A 21,285-nucleotide genomic window follows, 5' to 3' on the forward strand; every position below is an offset into this window, starting at 1 on the left:
TAAAAAAAAAATAAAAAATATATATATATAAAAAAAAAATAAAAAATAAAAAATAAAAAATAAAAAATAAACTTTTTTTTTTCGAAATATACTTTTTCAAATTCGAATTTTTTTATAAAACTTTTTTTTCAAATTTTTTTTTTCGAATTTTTTTTTTAATTTTTTTCAAATTTCTTTTTGAAAAACGAAAATTATGTTTGAAACTATTTTTTTTAAATTTTTTTTATGTTTTTTAAGTATTTATATATTTATTAGAATCATAAATTTTACATTCCAAAAACCCTACCCCACCCCTCAACTCTAAACCCTAAGTCTAGATTAGTTAACCCTAAGGGTATAATTGTATTTTACCCTTCATTAAAAGTGAGGGTAAAAGTGGTTAGTGTAAACATGAAAAGTGGTACTATGAATGTGGTATTTGTGGCAATTTCCTAAAAAAGGGGAACAAAAGCTACAATTACGACGTTATCTTTTGTTTGTAATTAACAGCAGAAAAAACATAAACCAATGCATTCAAAGTGCTTAAACCGGCCAGTAACCAGAAGAAGTAATCAAGATGTCCCTCGTTAAGATCATCCGTAATCCACCCATCTCCACCGTCCTTGGTCGTGAAATACGTCACCACCGTGAGGATTAACGAGCTCAAGTAACTCCCCAACGCATTAGCCAGTAGTCCCAACGCACTACACACACTCCTCATCGAGTCTGGTGACTGACCATAAAAGAACTCAAGCTGTCCTACAAAGTAAAAAACCTCTGCTGCACCAAATATAAATATCTGCGGAACCTGCCAAAACACGGTTAAAGAAACATCGGTTCCGGTTTCCGCCATACCGAGCCGAACCATCTCAACCACAGCTGCTGCTGCTATACCGAAGATAGAAATGAAAAGACCTATTCCCATTCGTTGAAGCACGGTGAACCCATTATCGGTTTTTGTGAGAAGTTTAGCGACCGGGACGTTGAACCGGTCGTAGAGTGGGACCCAAATAAGGACGGTGACGCAGTCGAAGACCCCGAGAGTCGCTGGTGGAATCTTGAAGGAGCCGATGTTGCAGTTCATGGCTCTTCCTTGTTGGACAAACATGGTGGTTGCTTGGGCGTAGAGAGATGAGAAGATGATACCTGAAGCCCATATAGGGAGCATTCGGATTAGAATCTTGACTTCTTCGACCTGTGTAACGGTGCATAGACTCCATGGATTGAAAAATTCTAAGGATCTTGCTTCTTCTAATGATAAAACAGCAGCTTTATCAAGATACCTGCATGGACATTGTATATACGAGTTATGTCTAAACAAATATTTATAGGACCATAAACATTTTTAGGTTAATCTTAATTAAAAAAAATCGACAATTTAGATTTTGAATGTAACAATATATAATAGCTTTTTAATTTTTGAATGTTTCAATTGATTGTATAACTCTAAGGATCTTGCTCTATATACTTTCGCCTCGACTCCATATAATAGCTTTTTAAAATTTGGGAACCGAGACGAATGTTTCATCCGGTTGTGCCTAGAACCGGCCTTATACAAACCGAACCAAGTGAATGATGAGAGGACAAAAGGTTTACTTGTAATCATCTGTATGCTCGAGTTTCCTACTTGCAACGAACAGCTCTTGTGTTTCAGTTTCATACAGAAGTGTTCTGTCTTCAGGGACTTTGAGATTGGTCTTACGGTATGAAGCCACAAGAACTTGGCAGATCCTTGTGATGGGACTACCTTTAGGTTTCTGAAACCTATAAAGAGGAGTGCCAAAGAAGAAACTGATGATAGCTAATCCCATGAACACAGTCGGTATCCCGAAACCTAACCCCCAGCCGATATTCTCTTGAACCAAGACAAGAAGAAAGGATCCAAACGCTCCGGTATTGATGCAGAAGTAGAACCAGTTGAAGAAAGAAGACTTTCTAACACGTTCACTCGGGTCCTTTTCGTCAAACTGGTCTGCACCAAAGGAGGAGACGCACGGTTTGATTCCCCCGGTGCCAAGAGCTATAAGGTAAAGCCCGAGGAAGAAGGTTAAGTACTGAGGTGTTGTTGGCGACGGGCAGAAGTCTCCGATGCAGTCAGAGGGTTTCAGGTATGGAACTGTTGCGGAGAGAGTCAGAGCAGACATTCCCTAAACATCAAGAAAGACCAAAACAGAGTTCAAGAACAACAAAAAAGAGGGATCTAGCATATGCTTGTAAAAGGTGAGACTTACGATGAAATAAATGGAGGAGAAAGAAGCAATGGTCCAGTATCTACCCCAGTAAGCGTCAGCTAAGACGGCTCCAATGAGAGAAGTGATGTAACAAGTTCCTTGCCATGTCGTGACGTTTCTAGCGGCGGAAACGTTTCCTTGGTGGAGTTCAGCGGTGAGATAAGTAATGAGATTAATAGCAATACCGTAGTAAGCCAACCGCTCACAACATTCGTTGCCTGCACATTTTACAGAGACGAGAACTCAAAAAAAAAAAAAAGAGTTAAAAAGTTATGACAAACAGAAGCAAGTCAAAGTGTTGACCTAGAATAAAAGGACAAGCTTTCCAGTTCCCAGTTCTGTCCTTTAACGGTGGGTTTCCATTGATGTCGATGGAGCCATCTTCTGCATATAGTTTCAGTTCCTCCTAGTAAAATTTGAAAATGCAATCGAATTTTTAGCCCACACTAATCTAACTTTAGTCATAATATGGTAGAGTAATTAAGTAGAATTAGAGAGACAATATTATGAATAAAATCAGCAAACTAATAAGGAATTGATGTACACAATCCACAAGACCATCACATAGCTTTACCCAGATGGAAAAAAAATAATGAACAAATACACAAAAGCGATCCCAAGGAGAGCTTGAACCTGTATTGAACCTTGTTCGATGAGGGATTGCTCTTCTTCAACGGAACCCATAGTTTTTTTTCAGACAAACTTTGATGAAAACAACTCCTTTACTCAATTGTGCATTTTAGTTGGTGTTGTAATCATTATCGGACAAAGTCATTCCAATATTTTATAAAAATTGACCGTTGAAACAGCGACAGGTGTTAGGAGAATCTCTCAAAACTTGATATAAAGTGTCCTTTTCTCGTACTTTTTTCTTGTTTTACTTTTCCTATCTAATGAAACTGTATAGAGACAAACGGTGAACTGTGTGAGGACATTCAAGCCACGTGATTAATCATACACGAAACCCCATTTAAGACCATAAAATATCTTTTTTGACCAATATATTTTGTTTTGTTTACACATGACCCATAAACTTCTCTAACTACAATTATCCCCCTTCCTCGTCTCATTAGTCATTAGATACATATCACCCCTAAGCTCAAAAGTGTCTCTTAATGTAATCAACTCTTATAAGAACGATTCAAAGTGATCTTGACGTTTCACAAAAACAAATTAGTCCACAACATTTTTCCTTTATTTCAAAAACTGTAGTAAAACCCGGTTCACAAAAACATCTAGTTGTGGATCAACATTTTTCCAGCCAAACCGTGGCTTTGTGTGTTCTCACTTCTTCTGCTGTTCATTTCCCGAGTTTTCTGTCTCTGCAACGAGACGAGCACTCTCTTTCTCAAAGAAATCGAATTCTTGGAGAATCTTAGCGAGCTTTGTGGCGTTGTCTTCTTTAATGTTTGCGGGGACCTTCTCCTCGTACCCGGACACACTCATCATCTTCTGCAACTTCTCCTTTTGTCTGATGAAAAGAGAAATCAAATGGTCAAACGAGATCTACGTTCTGACAAACATTTTTGTTTTGATTTGGTTATGAGATTAAGGGATTTACTTTTGTAGTTCGTCAATCTTGTTTCTGATCTTTTCTTGCTCTGCTTCTGTGTTAATGGCTCTGTCCACTTTGAGATACACCTTAAGGTTCTCGTTCACTGTCTCAACTGCAGATCCAGCTGGGGCTGCGTGTTCTCCCTTTAACAGAACCTATACCAAAATAACTCAGAAAAGAAACAGAAAAAAAGTAGAGTAACCATAACCAAAGGTGGACTTGTCTTACCTCTAACGACGATAGATTTGCAAGTGTTCTAATCTCCAACTCGTGAGATTTTACAATTTCAGAAGTTACGTTGTTTTCACAGAGAGCAAAGGCAGGTAACCTGAGACAAAAAATGTAAACAACGAATGCAGGATGGTTATAAAAATGTCTCGAAGTGTTGCTCGAATGGGACATTAATTAAGATACTCAGACCTTTCATTTTTCTGTTTCTCTAGCAACTCTGCACGGAGTGCTCTCAGGCACTTCACGCTCGCTAGAACGGTTTCCATTTCAGTCTCCACTTTTTCATTTGTCCAATTCTGAGCGGACATCAAACATCAGAAGAAAAGAGTTTTAAAACCGAATAAACAATGAGAGAAAAGTCACTAAGAAGATCTTACAAACCTCTATAGCAGAGGGGTAGTCACATATCATGATAGACGCCTTTCTTTCAGAGTTTTTGGGTGAAGGCAGACGTTGCCATAGCTCTTCCGTAACAAAAGGCATCAGAGGGTGAAGCAGTCTCAAACCAGTCTCCAACGATACCCAGAGAGCATGCTGTGCATGAGCCCTCTCCGAAGCAAACGCAGGGTTGTCACCCGCAAAGTAAGGCTTGATGGCTTCAATGTACACATCACAGAACTGATATTGCCACCATGCATATACTGTGTTGGCAGCATCCGAGAACTCAAATGCATTTAGTGAATCCACTGTCTTTGATATTGCTTTGTTCAGTACAGAGAGAATCCACTGGCAGCTGAATGGCATCGTTTCAGGGCTTAGAGTCAGGGGAGGTGAATAATCATCGCCAAGCCTCATCATCGCAAATCTGACAGCGTTCCAAAGCTTGTTGCACCATTGACGGTAACCAACCACTCGGAGGATGTCCAGGTTTATTTTGTCAGACTATAAAAACAAGCAAGAGTAGAGCAATATTCTTAGTTTACAAGACAACAAACTGAAGGAGCAAATAAGAGGTTCTGACGCTGCGTGCAATGGATAGTACCTGAGCAGTGTAAGAGACGAGTGCAAACCGAAGAGCGTCCGCACCACATTCGGAAATACCATTTGGAAAGTCCTTCACTTGTCCTTCTTTGGCAACAACCAGCTCTTTCGGATCCAAGTTACCCTCCTCTAATCTCTTATGAAGACCATCGAGAGTTACCCCGTTTATTACTTCAAGCGGATCAATGACATTTCCAAGAGATTTTGACATCTTACGCCCATGTGCATCACGTATCATAGGGTGCAAATAAACCTACAGCAAAAACAACAAATATGTTTAGGCATATAAACGAGAGGTCACAAGATAAGACTTGGCATCGAAAAGGATTGTTAAGAAGGGTAACATCCCACACGTACCTTACTGAATGGAACGTCACCACCTAGTTTCATTCCCATCATAACCATACGAGCAACCCAAAAAAAGAGAATATCATGCCCAGTTTCTAGGACAGATGTCGGATAGAAGGCTTTGAAGTCCTCAGTTTCATCAGGCCATCCCAGAACAGATAACGGAAAGAGCCCAGAAGAGAACCACGTATCAAGCACATCATGATCTTGGGTGAGTTCAAACTTCTTCCCAGAAAACTTTTCAGCAGCCTCTTTTCGAGCTTCTTCCTCGGTTCTTGCAACAACCCAATGGTCACTGTACGCACCGACCTCCTTGCGCTCATCTTCCAATAGTGTTGCGTACCATGCTGGAATCCGGTGGCCCCACCAAAGCTGTCTTGAAATACACCAGTCACGTATGTTCTCTAGCCATCTGTTAAGGTTCATTGAAATTATTAATAGATGGTAGTCTAATGATAGAACCATAGAGAAAATGGTAAATGAAAGAAACCTTCTCCACTCCGCCGTGTACTGCTTTGGTATAAACTCGAGCTTCTTGTTTTCATCAGTGATGGCAACATCGAGAGCCTCCTTTGCAATCATGCTGCAGTTGACGTACCATTGAGGCTTAATCATAGGCTCAATGACATCACCCGTTCTCTGGCAAAGTCCAAGCCTCATTTCATTGTTTTGGGCACCTCTGTACAGCCCCTGGAATATTATATAGTGAAAGAAACAGTTAAGGTAAGATATGAAAGACACCTACAAGCAACCACCCTCGGTAACAATATCTTCTCAAACGAAGAATCAAGTTGCTATGATTTGTTACGTGAAGTATTAGTGAATTACCTTATTCTTCAGAGCTTCAACAACTGCCTCACGCGCTGCAAAGCGTGGCATCCCTGTGAAGTCAGAACCGCCATTTGTGTTGATCATTCCATCATCCGTAAATATGTTTATAAATTCAAGATTGTGACGCTTTCCGACCTCACAATCATTGGGGTCATGGGCTGGAGTGATCTACAAAAGAAGAATAACGCAACTTTAACGCAAGTAAACCAACTAATAGAGGCACAAACGAAGCATCGAAATATATAAGAGCGAGCATGTACCTTAACACAACCAGTACCAAAGTTTGGATCAACAAGTATACCATCACAAATAATTGGCAACCTCCGTCCATTAAATGGGTGCACAACGAATTTTCCATGAAGATGCTTGTATCTTGCATCATCAGGATGAATAGCAATGGCAGTATCCCCAAGCATTGTTTCCACCCTAGTAGTGGCAACGACAACCTCGCCCAAGCCTCCCTCCAGAGGGTAAGCAAATGAAGTTAGCAGACCAAATTCTACTGGCTTCTCATAGCCAGGAACTTTTAACAGCGTTTTTTCTTTGATATCGATATGCTCAACCTACAGAAACAGACACACTCCGTATAAGAAGGATGCCGTCTAATAATCATAGTCCAACAGTTGTTGGCTTACCTCAACGTCAGATACGGCTGTTTTCAAAACACAATCCCAATTAACAAGTCGAACATCCCTGCACAAGTTCACATGTGGTTTCTATCAACAAAGTAACTGAAAAAATAAAAGAGTACTACTCCTGGTTTTTGTACATTTCTGTTTCCAAGTACTTTTACTAAAGGTAATTCTATAGCCTAAAAGAACAAAGTCAGTCTTAAACAAACCTATAGATAAGCCCTTCCTTGTATAACCGTACAAAGCCCTCAGTAACAGCTTTTGATCTTTGCTCGTCCATTGTAAAACACTACAAAATACAGGCAGAATGTAGTAGTAAATAATAACATTGCCAATTTTCCATAACATTTGACCAACAAAGGTCGGTTCAGCGAATTTTACCTCACGAGACCAATCAAGAGAAGCTCCTAGACGCCGTAGTTGTGTTAGAATCGTGCTACCATGTTGGTTCTTCCACTTCCAAACCTTTTACATGATCATAAAGGAACCACAAATGTTTTTTAGCAATGCAAAATGGAAAATGATTCGTGAGCGAAATTTATTTTCAACTTACTTCGTTTATGAAGTCTTCACGGCCAACGTCATGCCTAGTCAATCCTCTTTCACGCATGAGCTTTTTCTCAACCACAACCTAGAATGTACATCCAATCAAATAGCATATAACAATGTGCAAATAAAAATATTCTACAATCATGCCAAAAGAAGATGTTTGCTCTATAGGCTAAACTTATATCAATTTGGGACCAGAGATAAGTTAAGAACAATGACGGTAATGACGAACCTGTGTAGCAATACCAGCATGGTCCATCCCGGGCACCCACAGAGCATTATAACCAGACATTCTCTTCCAACGAATAATCAAATCCTGCATCAGATAATTTCATGTCGGTGATCATCAGGAGTTACAATAGACAGAGCAATAGCACCAATATAAAATGAAACCTCAATGGCAGATGTGAGGGCATGGCCAATATGCAAGGCCCCAGTCACATTTGGAGGAGGAAGAACCTGCACAATCAACAATAGGATTAGAGAAACCCTTTACAGAATTTAGAATTGTAACTAATAACTTCCAAATGCTCAAGACTTTCTCAACTGAATTTCGTTGGACGGTTAAAGTATTCGTGAAGACAATAGAAACAAGGTCTAATCCAGAATGAACATGAATTCAAGAAATGAGGCCTTACAATAACAAACGGTGGCTTAGAACTCTTAGCATCCGCCTTAAAGAAGTCAGAATTCTCCCACCAAGCATACCATCTGACACGCAATCAAAGTATAACACAAAGATTACCTAGAGTTGTTTTGTGAGATTAATGAACACAAAAAGCTCAAAGCTCTACACACTTACGATTTCTCAACGGCAGCAGGACTGTACTGTTTAGCCATCTGTGAAGAGAGTCTTTTCCTCTCACCAAGAGGAGTTTCAGGGTCAACAAAATCCGCAGGATTCTCTTCGATTGCATCCCGTTTGGAACTCTTCTTTGTGCTCTTTTTAGGGGCACTGGTTCCATCTTTCGCCTGCTTTGCCTAATACCACAATCACACCATCACCATGATAAACGAATTCATTATTCCATGTTCCAGGGGAAAAAAAAGTATGTATCTTTCCTCAGAGGTTACCTTGAGTTCTGCAAGCTTTGCTTTCTCCGCAGCCTTTTGCTTCTTCAACTCCTTTTCTCTAGCCTATTAAAATGCTCTTTAAAAGTCACTTTCAAAGTTGATACTGTACTAATTAAATTCTGATATAGCAAAGATGGTTGAACAGTTGAACTAACTTTCTTATCTTAAGCAACAACGTATTCTATCTATCTATCTATCTATCTATCTATCTATCTATCTATCTATCTATCTATCTATCAATGTCCTTATCGTCATTCATCAATTGCATCACTATCTAATCTCTCTAAGGATCTCTTTGATTGAGCAACAAAATCAAACTGCATTGGTCTATAAGATTCGAAGTGTTAAAATTCTTGTAATCAAGCTGCAGGAGAGCAACATAAACAAGGCTGATTCTAACTTTATCACAACTGTAAAAAAAAAAGAAGATTAAGAAGTCAAACCTTCTCATCCTTCTTCTTCTTTCTCTCAAGCTCCTCCTCTGTGAGGATCTTCTTCTCAGCTTCGGACTGCGAATTCATGAAAACAAACATTAGATTCTCTGAGCTTAAACAACAGGCAGAAACAATTCAGAATCATCCGTACCATTATTCTCGAACCGTGAAACGAACGATGGATTAGATTCGTAAGCGTCGGAGATACGAAGCTGGCCTGAGAAGGAGATGTAAATAACGGCTTGGCTCTTCTGAGGAAGAAGAGTGACATAGACTAACCAAACCTGCTAGGGCTGATTGAAATGTTTTATATTTATTTTTATTGAAAGAAAAATAGAGATTTGGGTTAGTAAAACGGGTCGTTTAGGCCCAGTGGGCTAGGAATTACAATTGACTTTTTCAGACTTGTGATTTTATATTTGACTAACGTAAGTTTGACTTATATTTGTGTAACGTCGATTTGCTGGGAGCAGAACACAAGCAAGCAAGCAACACACGAGAAGACAGAGTCCATGTGTTTGGAGTTCTTGTCTCATGTCATTTGTAGATTGTGAAAATTACTCAAGGCAACTTTTAGTGTGGCCATAACTTTACTTGGATAGTATTGAAAGCAATGGGTCCAAGTCATAGCAACGGCCAAAATTTTCAACTGAAGATGAACATGGGCATCAATCATGGCCGTTTGATTCACCATAATTACCGATCTCGAACCGTCCGATGCGCAACTCTACGTACAAATACACATGCAACGATAAATATAGCACTATCTTTAATAAAGACAAAAGCTCTCTTGATATGAACTAGGTAATAACATGCGTCTCTCCATAGAATGTGATTATTAGTTTTGTTATTTTTTAATAAAAAGACATTAAATTTGTTTTAATTTGAATATCGGTTCGGTTTTATGTTGTTTTTTAAATCTCCTAAAATATAGCTATAATTCTAAATTAATATTTATTTTAATTTGTTCGGTTCAAATCGTTGATGTTTTTTGGTTTTCCGGTGATAACAAAAAATAAAATAAGCCTAGACATTTGTGAATTTTCTTTCATATAAAGAAAATAAAATTGTATCCGTAAATAGGGGTTGGTACGGATCGAATATCCAGATATTTGGAGGTATTAGTGTCGATTTGATTCGTAGCTACCCGAATATCTGGTGTCTCGGATATCCTGTGTCTCGGATATCCAGAAAATTTTAGTTTCACGAATATCCGATTTGATACGTAAATAAAATAATTTTTTAAAAAATAAATGAAAATCTAAAAATAATATAAAATAATAATATTTCTTTACAAAAATAAATTATTATTTAAATTTTAAAATTCTGATACCTAATATAATAAATTTAATACAAAAAATATTCTAAAAATTATATAAACTATAATATATTTATAACATATATATATATATATTTTTAATATATGTATATATATGCATAAATCGGATCGAATCGGATATACATTCCTAAAAATATTAGTATTTTTTATTTGCTTCATGTTTTACAGATAGTGCATTTTAGTATTTGATTTGCTTCGTAGTGTTACGAATATCCAATTTTTTTGTTCGAATCAAAATGGATAACGAATCAAAACAAAAAATTTACAAATATTTTGTCCAACTTATCCGTAAATAATAAAAGTAATATATGTATAATTGGAATTTCGATTCATTGTCCGTTTTGATTCGAATAAAAAAATATGGATAGTGTGAGTTTTATTGGAACCTTACATGTGAATTTTATATTTAGGAGATATTATTGGTTTATATATTTTGATTGATGTAGAAATTCATACAATATTTATAAATCCAAGTAAAATATACAAATTTTCTAATTCTCTCGGATTAGTATTTACAAATCCGGAGGTTTTCCCTCGGATTTGAGCCTTTGTATTTTTAACAAAGAAATTCATACAAATTCATTCAAATACATTATGAAATCAAATCTATTAATAAATCCGTATGATTGAATAACACTTGATTTGAATTAGAATTTATGAATCATTAAACGAATAACACATGATTTCAATACATATTTTAAAATCATAGAATTAATAACACTAGATTTAGTTTAGATTTTCAAATCCATCAAAATACACCAACCAATAACCCCCACTTAGAACAAAACGTAAAGTATATAGTATGAATACATTTATGTAGAGTTTGGCTGAGAAGTTTTCTACACGTGACACGTCAACGTGCTCATTCTCAAATCGTTGTGAGGCTGTCACATATCTATCATAGTGCTAACGCATTTATTACAATGTTTCTCGTTTAATATATAATGGATTTGTTTATGAATGTATAATTTACAAAAAGGTGTTCAACTGATATATGGCAATTATTTAGTGTTTGGGATCTTGTGATTGAGTGTAAAGGAACATAATTGATACGTTAACATGTTTTAGGTTCGATCAATTTGTTATTCGAAACTAAGTCACATCTTTTCTGAACAACTGTATGAATATGAACTTTTGTTTTTGGCCTATTGAAATACCTGAAAAAAAAGAATATATTCATGGATTACATCTCCATTTGAAGATCTTGCATTTCTATAGATCCAGAATACCCCAAATTAATAATGAAAAGGGAATGTATCCGTCGTACTTTTCTGGTTGATATTAAACATTGATTTTTCGTTTGAATGTTTTTCTAATTACAAGTTTTATATAGCAGTTGCAAGTCTTGGAAGGTAGATTGAATTTCATGCAAAAAAAAAAGTAGAATGAAAATCATTGTTACTGAAACAAAGATTCAAATTATCGATGATTAGGTTTAGTAAATATTATATATATATATATATATATATATATTATTGTTTGAGCTACTGATTATTAACTTTTTATGTCCTATATTGTGTAATTATATCATAATGCCAGAAAACCTTGGTTGGAATCTACCCCCATTAAAATATTTATGTATAAACAGTGTGTTGGTGCATAATCACAGGATCCAGCAACATAAGATTTTGAAAATCCAACTCGGACCCATACAAAATAAAAGATGTTTATATCATGGATCAATCATATCGTTAAAATTGTATGTATTTTCTGTGCTGCGAATGAAAATAAATCTAATGGTTTGTGATTTTCAACAACCGGCTATTTCTGCATTATATACAACATATATTGCACTAAGTATACGAGCCTCAATGGTTGAATCAAGTGAGTAACTATGTGGTGGGGCATGTTTATTGTTATTGACTTCGATACAAACAACCAAACAAAAAGAAGGATTGTCAACCAAACTTTAATATATAAACATAATTTAAAAAATGAGAAAATAATACAACATATAACCATGTGACTGATATATGTACATAATTCTCACTTTTACGCATCACCATGAAGAAAATTAAGTAAACTACAATCATCAAACTTGACCAAAGAGTTACTGTAATATATAGATGGTTTTAAACCTAGGTGTGCATTTGGACCATTCAAAGGCGAATTTGAAGAAGTATGCCCTACAAATGATCCGGTTGCCATCTTTCTGATTTTCCAAATGGGCCCCGCCGGCATGCATACATTCGGGCCCACTGAAAATTATGTGCCGGCTATATGCATTGCAATCGATAAAAAGCATACTGGGAGACAAAAGACATATGTTTTTCTTTTGTCGCACTAATAGTCACTGTATAAATACGTGTAAAGTCATAATTATACATTTTTCAAACAAATAGCTAAATTATATAATCTTATAATCCAATGACCTCAAACATAAGCTTCATTAATCTTATAACGCTAAAATTGTCATAGAGTTAGTAATTAGTATGCTTGTGATGTGCTTGCTATATTCTCATCATATTAGTATAGAGATGTGCAAGATATAAATAACAATATATTGAAATAAATAAAGGTGGGCAATGATGGAGTAAACGTGATAGGTTTGACATGACCCCACGATGGCGAAGAAATGAAAGTAAAAACATTAGAAAAAGTACCTAATGATAGAAGAACAGGTTGTTCCCCAAATCTGAAAGCAAAAATTATTTCGAAGAATAAATATTACATACAAAGATAAAGCTGCAAATTTGAATTTATCTTGTAACTTTTGAATTTTTATGTTTTTGTTTGGTCAACAACTGATCAGCATGCATGACCCTGATAAACCTTCTTTCTTTACTTCACAACTTGCTACGTTCATATTTAAATGGCTTGACGTTTTATTTACTAGTTACATTTTTCTTTATATAATGTGAATCTTTCACAGTACACAATGACAAATAATGAAGAATATGCAGATTTTTTTCGCATTATGTGGTTGGATCAAACATGAACATCAAAAATTAATTAATTAACGAAGTTTCTCGTTTCAATTATAGAGCCTTGGTTAGATTTTGATCATTTTTTGTTCTTTTACGTTTTTATTGTAGTTGAACCCACTTTAATTTTCATGTTCCTAATTTTGAAGGTCTTGTATATTCACTAGCAGTCTAATTCAAACTTCAAAACCCAGCTCAAGGACAATATTCACAACTGGCGATAAGTAGCTTTCTCCTTCTGAAACCATCATAAATATTATTGATGATCTCATTCATGTAGATGTACAAACCAAACATAAAATAACATATCATTGCTTTATATGTAGTACTAATAGTCTAGTACGTACGTAGTACAGAACCACAAATCAAGTTGTATGTCATGTATCTACCACGCTATCTATCTTCCATGAATAACATGCATGAGAAGCAATAGAACATAGAAATCATGATGATAATATCATCGCCTTTAGCCATTCAGTTCCCTATTTACCTAACCACACTCAAATTTTAAAACGTTAATGTCCTTTTTTTTTTTCATTTTTGTCTTATACACTGGTAAATGTCAATATATTGTAAAATCTGTACTGGAGGAATACATATAAATGATATTTTTCTTAAAAAAAACTTACAATGCGGTATAAGAATTAGTATATACAAAAATGACAATTCACTATCTCACGGATAAACCAGTAAATTTTATCTTGTTGAAATTAATCGTGATGATGGACACACACTATCCAACCACTATTGTCATCAACATATTCTTTACAATTTGACTGCGTTAAGAAATAATTTTTCTCCTTAATTTCTTCAGTGGTTTGCCTTTTTCTCCTTTTTAGTTATTTAATTTAATTTAATTTTTTTCCTCACAACCCACCAAGATAAATAGGTACATGGTATCCCCTGAATTCAACATATTCACACAACGAACATCTCGTAAAGAAAATAAAAACAATGAGTGAGCTTTTCGACACTCTCCCCACTTGGGATCTCCATAACCTTGGATCACTCTTCAACCAAAACTTCAACTTAGGTATATACAACTGCCACACACTCATGTATGTATATATATGTATGATTTATGTTAGGCATGCTGATATACATAAGTGGATGGCTTCATGCAGACAAAATAATGTATTTTTTTGTTGAATATGATGTATTTGAGTAATTCTATAAATTCCATATAATAATGCTCGCGAGGAATTTGGCCGTGCAATGTACTTGTAGATGCATGTTACAACATTGATGAATCGCCGGAGCATATACTCCGTTCGCCGGAGGTGGATATTATCGGTGATGTATCCACCGGCTACCTCGAAGACGCACTCATCGAATTCCGTGTGAAAAGCAAGCGGAGACGTCTTTCGTTCAACGCCGAGGACAAACCAAATAATCACTTTGACAATTATCAGGTTTGCATATTTACTCTGTTTTTTTTTGTTAGTCATTAACATAATTGTTCAAAAATTCTAACTATCTGGTTAAATGACATTTTAAAATTATTGTGAAACTGATTTGGTTGACTGCGGATTATAATTATGCAGAATGATTGGAGAATCTCTGAGAATTATAGCTGCACGAGTAGTCAGTTTGCAGGTGAGTTCTACTTTTTATAATTGTCACCCATATAATATGTGTGTGTGTATGCTTACTATTTTAGTACTGGTGTTTCACAGTCTTCGTGAATAAATTTTATGTTTTTGACTTGATTTTCTTATATATTGAGCAGATGAATCTCCAAATTCATCCATTAATATTTTTCCAGAATCTTCAAATCAGCCGAAGCACTCTTTCGAGCCATCTTCATCCACTTCAGGTATGTATGCTTTATTTCATTCAGAATGAATTGTATAATCTGGGATCAGATTATTTATTCTCATTTGCGTTTAGCTGTCTACATAATATGATATTCTGTGTTAATCTTTAAATACATACTAATTTCACATGTGTACAGAGAAACATTACTGTGACAATAAGAAGAGAGTAGTGTATCCATTTGGACTGGTGAAACCAGGTGGTCGAGAAGAAGATGTAACCCTAAACGACATAAATAAGAAGATTCTCATGCCGTCGGCTCGGCCAGTTCGGCATCCGGTTGGAGCCTTTGCATGCCGTCCGTGTCTCTCTGCTCATGGACCGGGTCTTTCAGGCAAAGCCGTGGTTGCTTTCACAAAGATACAAACATCAGGGAGGGGTACAATTACTATAATAAGAACCAAGGGATGAGATATATGTAATACTAGTACCTAGACAGGGCAATCTTTATAGATAGTAAGTAGTGTGTACTCGAGATGATAAAACAACGTTAATCATTGGTTGTCATGTTTAAACGTCTTCGTGTGTATAATGAAAAAATGGTTATGCGTTTTTCTGTTTCTTTTTGTTCGTGTTTTTTTTGCTATTGAGATTTTTTTTTCTGTTTTTTTTTGTTTATTCGACAAAGAACCAAGAATTATTTACAAACTTACTAGCCAAAAATTTGAATCAACAAAAAAGTTCTAAAATATTCGTTTCGGTTTATTATGTGTTTGCATGTTCGTGCTTTTTTTTTGTTCTTTACTCTTTTCCACCATAGCATCCCACCTTTGTTCTTTAAGAAAATATATCCAGTAGAGTGTAGAGACTAACAAATAAAGAAAGGTCCAATTTTACCCCCAAAATAAATAAATAAAGGTCCCGATAAGTAAACGAAGCGTGAAGAAGAATAAATACTACAGAAAATAAAGTAAAAGAGATCAATGTATTGAAAAGCAAGAAAAAAAAGTGAGAGTATTTAGGACATTATAATTCCAATGTTCTAAGAGAGTTGTAAGGCAACAAATCATTACTATCTTACATATATGTTCAACATACTTGATTCTTTTTGTCTACCATGTAGTAAGTGCAAAAGGGCATAGGAAAATTTTAAATTAAAATAAAAGTTACAAGAGAAGAAATTTTAATTCCGTATAAACTTGATGATTTTTAAATATCATTTTTAATTTGAATCACTCTTTAGTTCAAACTTTATTCCAAAGTATATATAATTTATTAAAATGAAACCAAATCCAACATAATTTATGATAAGACCCAGATCGATCTGCCCTCAGTCAGATACATACATGGCGTCATGTTTATGAAAACTGACGTTTGTCGGCATGAGTTATACTCCATGTTCGAAAACGCGGACGCGGAGAGCGATTACGCAGCGTCGAAGCGTTCGGCGGAGGTCAGCCGCGGCGATTTCATGAAAATCGGTTAAAAAATCGGGTTCACCAAAAAAATTCGATTTTTGAAGATTTTAAATGCTTAAATCGAATTGTACAGGCTAGATCTACGAGTTTGATGAAAAAATAATAAGAAAAATGCAAGATTTGAGTGAATGGTGATGGATCTAAATTAATGTCTATGGTGAAAGTTGCAGAAACTCCAAGCGACAGTAAAGGAAGAAGAAAGTTTAATTACAGTTTTGCCATTATTTTTAAAAAATGATTAAAAAACACGTTTCTAGGGATTTGAAGACGTGAAACAATGCTTTTAAAGCAGCTAACCTTCCACCAGACTACAAGACAATATCCGTTTTATTTATATAAATTGGTTAATCACTTAAAACTAGGCGCCGATTAATGTCCGATTACTCTCCGATTTTCTGTTAACTCGCTAGGCTTGGACCAGCCGCCCGACTCACGCCTAGCGTAGTTTCGAACATGGGTTATACTGCAAAAAATTTAAGTTGCACTGCTGTTTCCTCTGATAAACAAGTGTTTAGCATGTGTACAAAACATACATATCTTCAGGTGGAAAGTGACGTGGATTGGTTAACAAATCAACAATACTTAATGTGCTCTTTGCTAGACTAATCAAAATTAAATTGAACATTAGTTACTAATCGACTGGTCGCTACGATTATTTTTCCTCCTGCAAAGGACCAGTGTAGCTTTTGACCTTAGTGGCTTGGGTCCACTTCATAAGACCACTAGCTAAATTTAATAACGATGAGAAAAAAACTATAATATTTTGAATGATCTCTCCGCAAGTCTTTTTATTAGAAAATTACAGTGTAAATCAATAGAGCAATTTAAAGATCTTGTAAAGTTACACTAATTTATAATGAAACAAACAATTTCAAAATCAAACGTGTGAAATTCTAACTAGTAGTATATTTAGTATCCCGTTAAAAATAATTTATGTTTGTCCTCACACTTAAGTTTGTGTATTATTTAACTGCAATTATCATTTCAGGCTTGTTAACTTTCGATCTAATAAAGCTTAATCTTGAGTAAAAGTTTAAATCAGTAGTGTATTAGAACATAACTACATTAATTTGACACAGAGATTCACTGGACCAAAATTCAAATTAATATCTCAGTTCAGGCTAGAACTATAAAAATTTACATTGAAAAGAATACAATGGAGGCGAACTACTTAAAAGGCCGTCTTGCAGCCCAATTTTAAAAGCCCATTTTTAAAAGCCCATTTAAAATCTGAATACAACTCTCTTGTTCATTAATCTCCTAGGGCTCAGTTCAATTCTACTCAGGAGGATTTCTCCATCTCCTTCCCGTTTGCTCGTCGAATCTCGAACTGCTTCCTCCTCCGCTTCTCCTCTACTTCACGACGTTTCTCGCGGCGGAGCTCTTACTTAACAGCTGAGGTACTAAGTTTCTCATCCCTCTCTCCAAATCGATTATCGCATCTTCGATAGATTCTAGAGCCGAGTTCAATTAGGTCGAAACGAAGATCTGATTTGAATCCATTCGCAGGAAGAAAAAAAAGATGTTCAGCTCGTCGCAGATACTCCCACTCGAGGCTCCTCCCACCGACGGGAACCTCGGTCCACTTCCTCCTTCGCAGCTAACGGATCAGGAAGCCGAAGAGAGAGAGCTTCAAAGCAGCAGCTCAAACCAAGCTCCGGAGTCTGTAGCGACTCACACGAGGACCATCGGAATCATCCACCCGCCTCCGGATATCAGAAGTATTGTAGAGAAGACTGCTCAGTTCGTCTCCAAGAACGGTTTGGAGTTTGAGAAGAGGATCATCGCCAGCAATGCCAAGAACGCTAAGTTCAACTTTTTGACGAGCTCAGATCCTTATCACGCCTTTTACCAGCACAAGCTCGCTGAGTACCGTGCTCAGAATCAAGATGGAGCTCAGGGTGATGATACTGATGGTCCTGATGGTGCAAGTCTTCAGCTTGATGCTGGTGGTGGTGGTGATGGTGAAGCAGGTGAGGGACAGCCGGACCTTCAGGCTCAGTTTCGGGTTCCTCCTAAGCCTTTGGAACCTCCTGAGCCTGAGAAGTATACTGTTAGACTTCCTGAAGGGATTACAGGGGAGGAGCTTGAGTATATTAAGCTCACGGCGCAGTTTGTGGCAAGGAATGGCAAGTCTTTCTTGACTGGGTTGCAGAGTAGGGAGAGTAACAATCCTCAGTTTCATTTTATGAAGCCGACTCATAGTTTGTTCTCTTTTTTCACTGCTCTGGTTGATGCGTATTTTGATGTGTTAAAGCCTCCGGAAGACTTGAAGGAGAAGCTGAGGAAGAGCGCTGCTGATTTGACTACTGTTCTTGAGCGTTGTTTGCATCGTCTTGAATGGGATCGTTCTCAGGAGCAGCAGAGGAAGAAGGAAGAGGACGAGAAAGAGCAGGAGAGAGTGCAGATGGCTATGATTGATTGGCATGATTTCGTGGTTGTTGAATCGATTGATTTTGCTGACGAGGAGGACGATGAGTTGCCACCGCCTATGACGCTCGAGGAAGTCATAAGGAGGAGCAAAGTATCATCAGCGATGGAGGAGGATGAAGTTGTGGAGCCTGGCAAGGAAGTCGAGATGGAAATGGATGAAGAAGAAGTCAGGCTTGTTGCGGAAGGAATGAGAGCAGCGAACTTGGAAGCTAACGGTAGCTCTGTAAAGATTGAAACTTTGAACGATGAGGAAGCACCTATGAGGATTGTTAAGAACTGGAAGAGGCCAGAAGATAGGATCCCGACAGAGAGAGATCCTACTAAAGTTGTTATATCTCCAATTACTGGCGAGCTGATTCCCATTAGCGAGATGTCTGAGCACATGCGGATCTCGCTTATTGATCCTAAGTTCAAAGAGCAGAAGGATCGGATGTTTGCTAAGATTCGCGAGACTACTCTTGCGCAAGACGACGAGATTGCAAAGAACATAGTCGGGCTTGCGCGTCTGCGTCCTGATATTTTCGGGACAACTGAAGAAGAAGTCTCAAACGCTGTAAAAGCAGAGATTGAGAAGAAGAAAGATGAGCAGCCAAGTCAAGTAATATGGGATGGTCACACAGGAAGTATAGGTCGCACAGCAAACCAAGCCTTGGCTCAGAATGCTAATGGAGAGGAGCAATATGGAGATCCGAATAGCTTCCCTGGTCCAGCTGCTCTTCCTCCTCCTCGACCAGGTGTCCCAATAATCAGGTCATTGCCACCACCTCCCAATCTCGCCTTGAACCTCCCTCGCCCTCCTCCGTCTGTTCAGTACCCCGGTCCCCCCAGGCCATTAGGTGTTCCAATGATGCAACCCATGCATCCACAGCACCAGCTCTCGATGCCTGGGCCACCTGGACACCAGCCGATGATGATGAACCGGCCTCCACAGATGCAGCATGGCATGCCTGTGCCACCTCCACCGGGATCACAGTTTGCTCATCTTCAAGTTCCAAGACCTTATGGTCAGCTTCCACCAACTATGCATGGGATGATGCAACCACCACCTATGCATGGGATGCCGCCTCCACCACCACATGAGGAGGCACCACCTCTTCCTGAGGAGCCAGAGCCAAAGAGACAGAAATTCGACGAGTCAGCTCTCGTTCCAGAAGAACAATTCCTTGCTCAGCATCCGGTAATGTTTTCTATAAACCCTTCAATCCTTTTCTTTTATCTTTTGTCTGAGTTATATCTTACATAATTTGTTTTCTATGTATGCAGGGTCCTGCTACGATCAGGGTCTCTGTTCCAAACGTGGATGATGGGCAAGTCATTGAGATCACAGTGCATTCATTATCAGAAAACGTGGGAAGTTTGAAAGAGAAGATAGCTGGTGAAACACAGATTCCAGCAAACAAACAGAAGTTGAGTGGAAAAGCTGGGTTCTTAAAGGACAACTTGTCACTTGCACATTACAATGTTGGAGCAGGTGAAATGTTAACACTGTCTTTGAGAGAACGTGGTGGGAGAAAGAGATAGAGAGGGTAAGCTGTTGGACGCAGAGAAATGCTTTTTATTCCTTCTTTAGATGTTTTCAAAACTTGGTGGCCAAAACTATATGTACTGCTATCTTTTTCGCACATCCTTACTCTTGGCCCATTGCATCTAGTATCTATTGAAGTTTTAGATTGAAGAGGAAAGATTATTACAGACTTAAATTCGTTTTGCAGCTAGTTTCTGAGGTAACGTTTTGGCAAACTCCTTTTTACCATCTGATACTTTGTTTTGCATTTGCCTTAATCATGCGTCTTCCTACTATGGTACACGATATTACAATACTGAAACATATAGCATGGTTAATTACCAGCATAAGCTCGCAGAACCAAACTCTTGCTTTTAACCATGGTACTATTTTACTTGCTTCACTTCGATTGTATCAAACAACGTAAAAATAGATGAGACATGTTTGAAACAATATGAAACATTAATAGAAAATAAAACAGACTTTAAGTTTCTATAATGAGATTTACGACTACACAAAAAAAATAAAGTAAACACTACAGTGGCCTATAAATAACTACTAGAACATTTTTGAAGTGCCCTCTGGATGACTCTGAAACCATCGTGTATCGTATGGGTCGTCGACTCTTTATCAAGAAACAAGTTGAAAGAAGAAAACAGAGAGTTGGGGTTCATCCTTATTTGGTTGATCCTAATATATAATAAAGTTTCCCTAATGCTTGATGATTTCAAGAGAAGGTGTGACAAAAGAAGATGATCGGACGCGAGACTGTCCACTTGTCCGGGAAGAGAACCAAAGACAAGAAGAGAAAACAACTCTCAAAACTCTTCTCAGGACTTCTCCTCTCTTTGGGACTAGACTAGCTCCTCTTCCAGCCATTTCTTTTTGTCTTTCTGCTCGGTTTATGTCGGTTTGATTTGGTTTAGTAGTAGTAGTGATGAGATATGTGTCTGCAAGCTGGAACTGCCGACATGACTCTAATATAGGAAGCGTTGTAACGATATACA

The 21,285-nt window shown here is 37.2% G+C and overlaps 4 protein-coding genes across 4 annotated transcripts; 2 read left to right on the top strand and 2 right to left on the bottom strand.

Moving 5' to 3' along the window:
• Nucleotides 1-417: 417 nt before the first annotated feature.
• LOC106351299 (protein NRT1/ PTR FAMILY 8.3) lies at nucleotides 418-3,119 on the bottom strand. Its single transcript, XM_013791113.3, has 5 exons — nucleotides 2,844-3,119; nucleotides 2,514-2,616; nucleotides 2,211-2,428; nucleotides 1,576-2,126; nucleotides 418-1,262 (listed from the first exon to the last, which is right to left on the bottom strand). Exons 1-5 carry the CDS (start codon nucleotides 2,892-2,894, stop codon nucleotides 458-460), a joined length of 1,728 nt encoding a protein of 575 aa, XP_013646567.2. The 5' UTR covers nucleotides 2,895-3,119; the 3' UTR covers nucleotides 418-457.
• Nucleotides 3,120-3,326: 207 nt separating this feature from the next.
• Nucleotides 3,327-9,147, bottom strand: LOC106346598 (valine--tRNA ligase, mitochondrial 1). Its single transcript, XM_013785972.3, has 21 exons — nucleotides 8,997-9,147; nucleotides 8,855-8,920; nucleotides 8,412-8,474; nucleotides 8,140-8,318; nucleotides 7,976-8,048; nucleotides 7,731-7,796; nucleotides 7,570-7,653; nucleotides 7,342-7,419; nucleotides 7,170-7,253; nucleotides 6,998-7,077; nucleotides 6,792-6,849; nucleotides 6,417-6,719; nucleotides 6,154-6,324; nucleotides 5,816-6,015; nucleotides 5,335-5,737; nucleotides 4,979-5,230; nucleotides 4,378-4,878; nucleotides 4,186-4,292; nucleotides 3,994-4,093; nucleotides 3,772-3,920; nucleotides 3,327-3,681 (listed from the first exon to the last, which is right to left on the bottom strand). The coding sequence occupies exons 1-21, from the start codon at nucleotides 9,114-9,116 to the stop codon at nucleotides 3,495-3,497; spliced, it is 3,324 nt and encodes a 1,107-aa protein (XP_013641426.2). The 5' UTR covers nucleotides 9,117-9,147; the 3' UTR covers nucleotides 3,327-3,494.
• A 4,838-nt stretch (nucleotides 9,148-13,985) lies between these two features.
• LOC106351300 lies at nucleotides 13,986-15,475 on the top strand. Its single transcript, XM_013791115.3, has 5 exons — nucleotides 13,986-14,141; nucleotides 14,336-14,520; nucleotides 14,653-14,704; nucleotides 14,838-14,924; nucleotides 15,063-15,475. The coding sequence occupies exons 1-5, from the start codon at nucleotides 14,063-14,065 to the stop codon at nucleotides 15,332-15,334; spliced, it is 675 nt and encodes a 224-aa protein (XP_013646569.1). The 5' UTR covers nucleotides 13,986-14,062; the 3' UTR covers nucleotides 15,335-15,475.
• A 2,099-nt stretch (nucleotides 15,476-17,574) lies between these two features.
• LOC106346601 (probable splicing factor 3A subunit 1) lies at nucleotides 17,575-20,474 on the top strand. Its single transcript, XM_013785973.3, has 3 exons — nucleotides 17,575-17,741; nucleotides 17,851-19,951; nucleotides 20,038-20,474. Exons 2-3 carry the CDS (start codon nucleotides 17,864-17,866, stop codon nucleotides 20,293-20,295), a joined length of 2,346 nt encoding a protein of 781 aa, XP_013641427.2. The 5' UTR covers nucleotides 17,575-17,741; nucleotides 17,851-17,863; the 3' UTR covers nucleotides 20,296-20,474.
• The last annotated feature ends 811 nt before the right edge of the window (nucleotides 20,475-21,285 follow it).

This window comes from Brassica napus, chromosome A6 (assembly GCF_020379485.1).
Source record: "Brassica napus cultivar Da-Ae chromosome A6, Da-Ae, whole genome shotgun sequence".
In the NCBI taxonomy this organism is placed as follows: Eukaryota; Viridiplantae; Streptophyta; class Magnoliopsida; order Brassicales; family Brassicaceae; genus Brassica; species Brassica napus.

Coding starts and splice junctions, on each gene's coding strand:
- LOC106346601 (XM_013785973.3), top strand. CDS start 17,864: ATGTTCAGCTCGTCGCAGATACTCCCACTCGAGGCTCCTCCCACCGAC. Junction 19,952..20,037: donor AATTCCTTGCTCAGCATCCG/GTAATGTTTTCT, acceptor CTATGTATGCAG/GGTCCTGCTACGATCAGGGT.
- LOC106351299 (XM_013791113.3), bottom strand. CDS start 2,894: ATGGGTTCCGTTGAAGAAGAGCAATCCCTCATCGAACAAGGTTCAATA. Junction 2,617..2,843: donor TCGAACAAGGTTCAATACAG/GTTCAAGCTCTC, acceptor AAATTTTACTAG/GAGGAACTGAAACTATATGC. Junction 1,263..1,575: donor GAGCATACAGATGATTACAA/GTAAACCTTTTG, acceptor ATGTCCATGCAG/GTATCTTGATAAAGCTGCTG.
- LOC106346598 (XM_013785972.3), bottom strand. CDS start 9,116: ATGTCACTCTTCTTCCTCAGAAGAGCCAAGCCGTTATTTACATCTCCT. Junction 8,921..8,996: donor TTCACGGTTCGAGAATAATG/GTACGGATGATT, acceptor ATGAATTCGCAG/TCCGAAGCTGAGAAGAAGAT. Junction 6,325..6,416: donor TTGGTACTGGTTGTGTTAAG/GTACATGCTCGC, acceptor CTTCTTTTGTAG/ATCACTCCAGCCCATGACCC.
- LOC106351300 (XM_013791115.3), top strand. CDS start 14,063: ATGAGTGAGCTTTTCGACACTCTCCCCACTTGGGATCTCCATAACCTT. Junction 14,142..14,335: donor CAACCAAAACTTCAACTTAG/GTATATACAACT, acceptor ATGTACTTGTAG/ATGCATGTTACAACATTGAT. Junction 14,705..14,837: donor CACGAGTAGTCAGTTTGCAG/GTGAGTTCTACT, acceptor TATATTGAGCAG/ATGAATCTCCAAATTCATCC.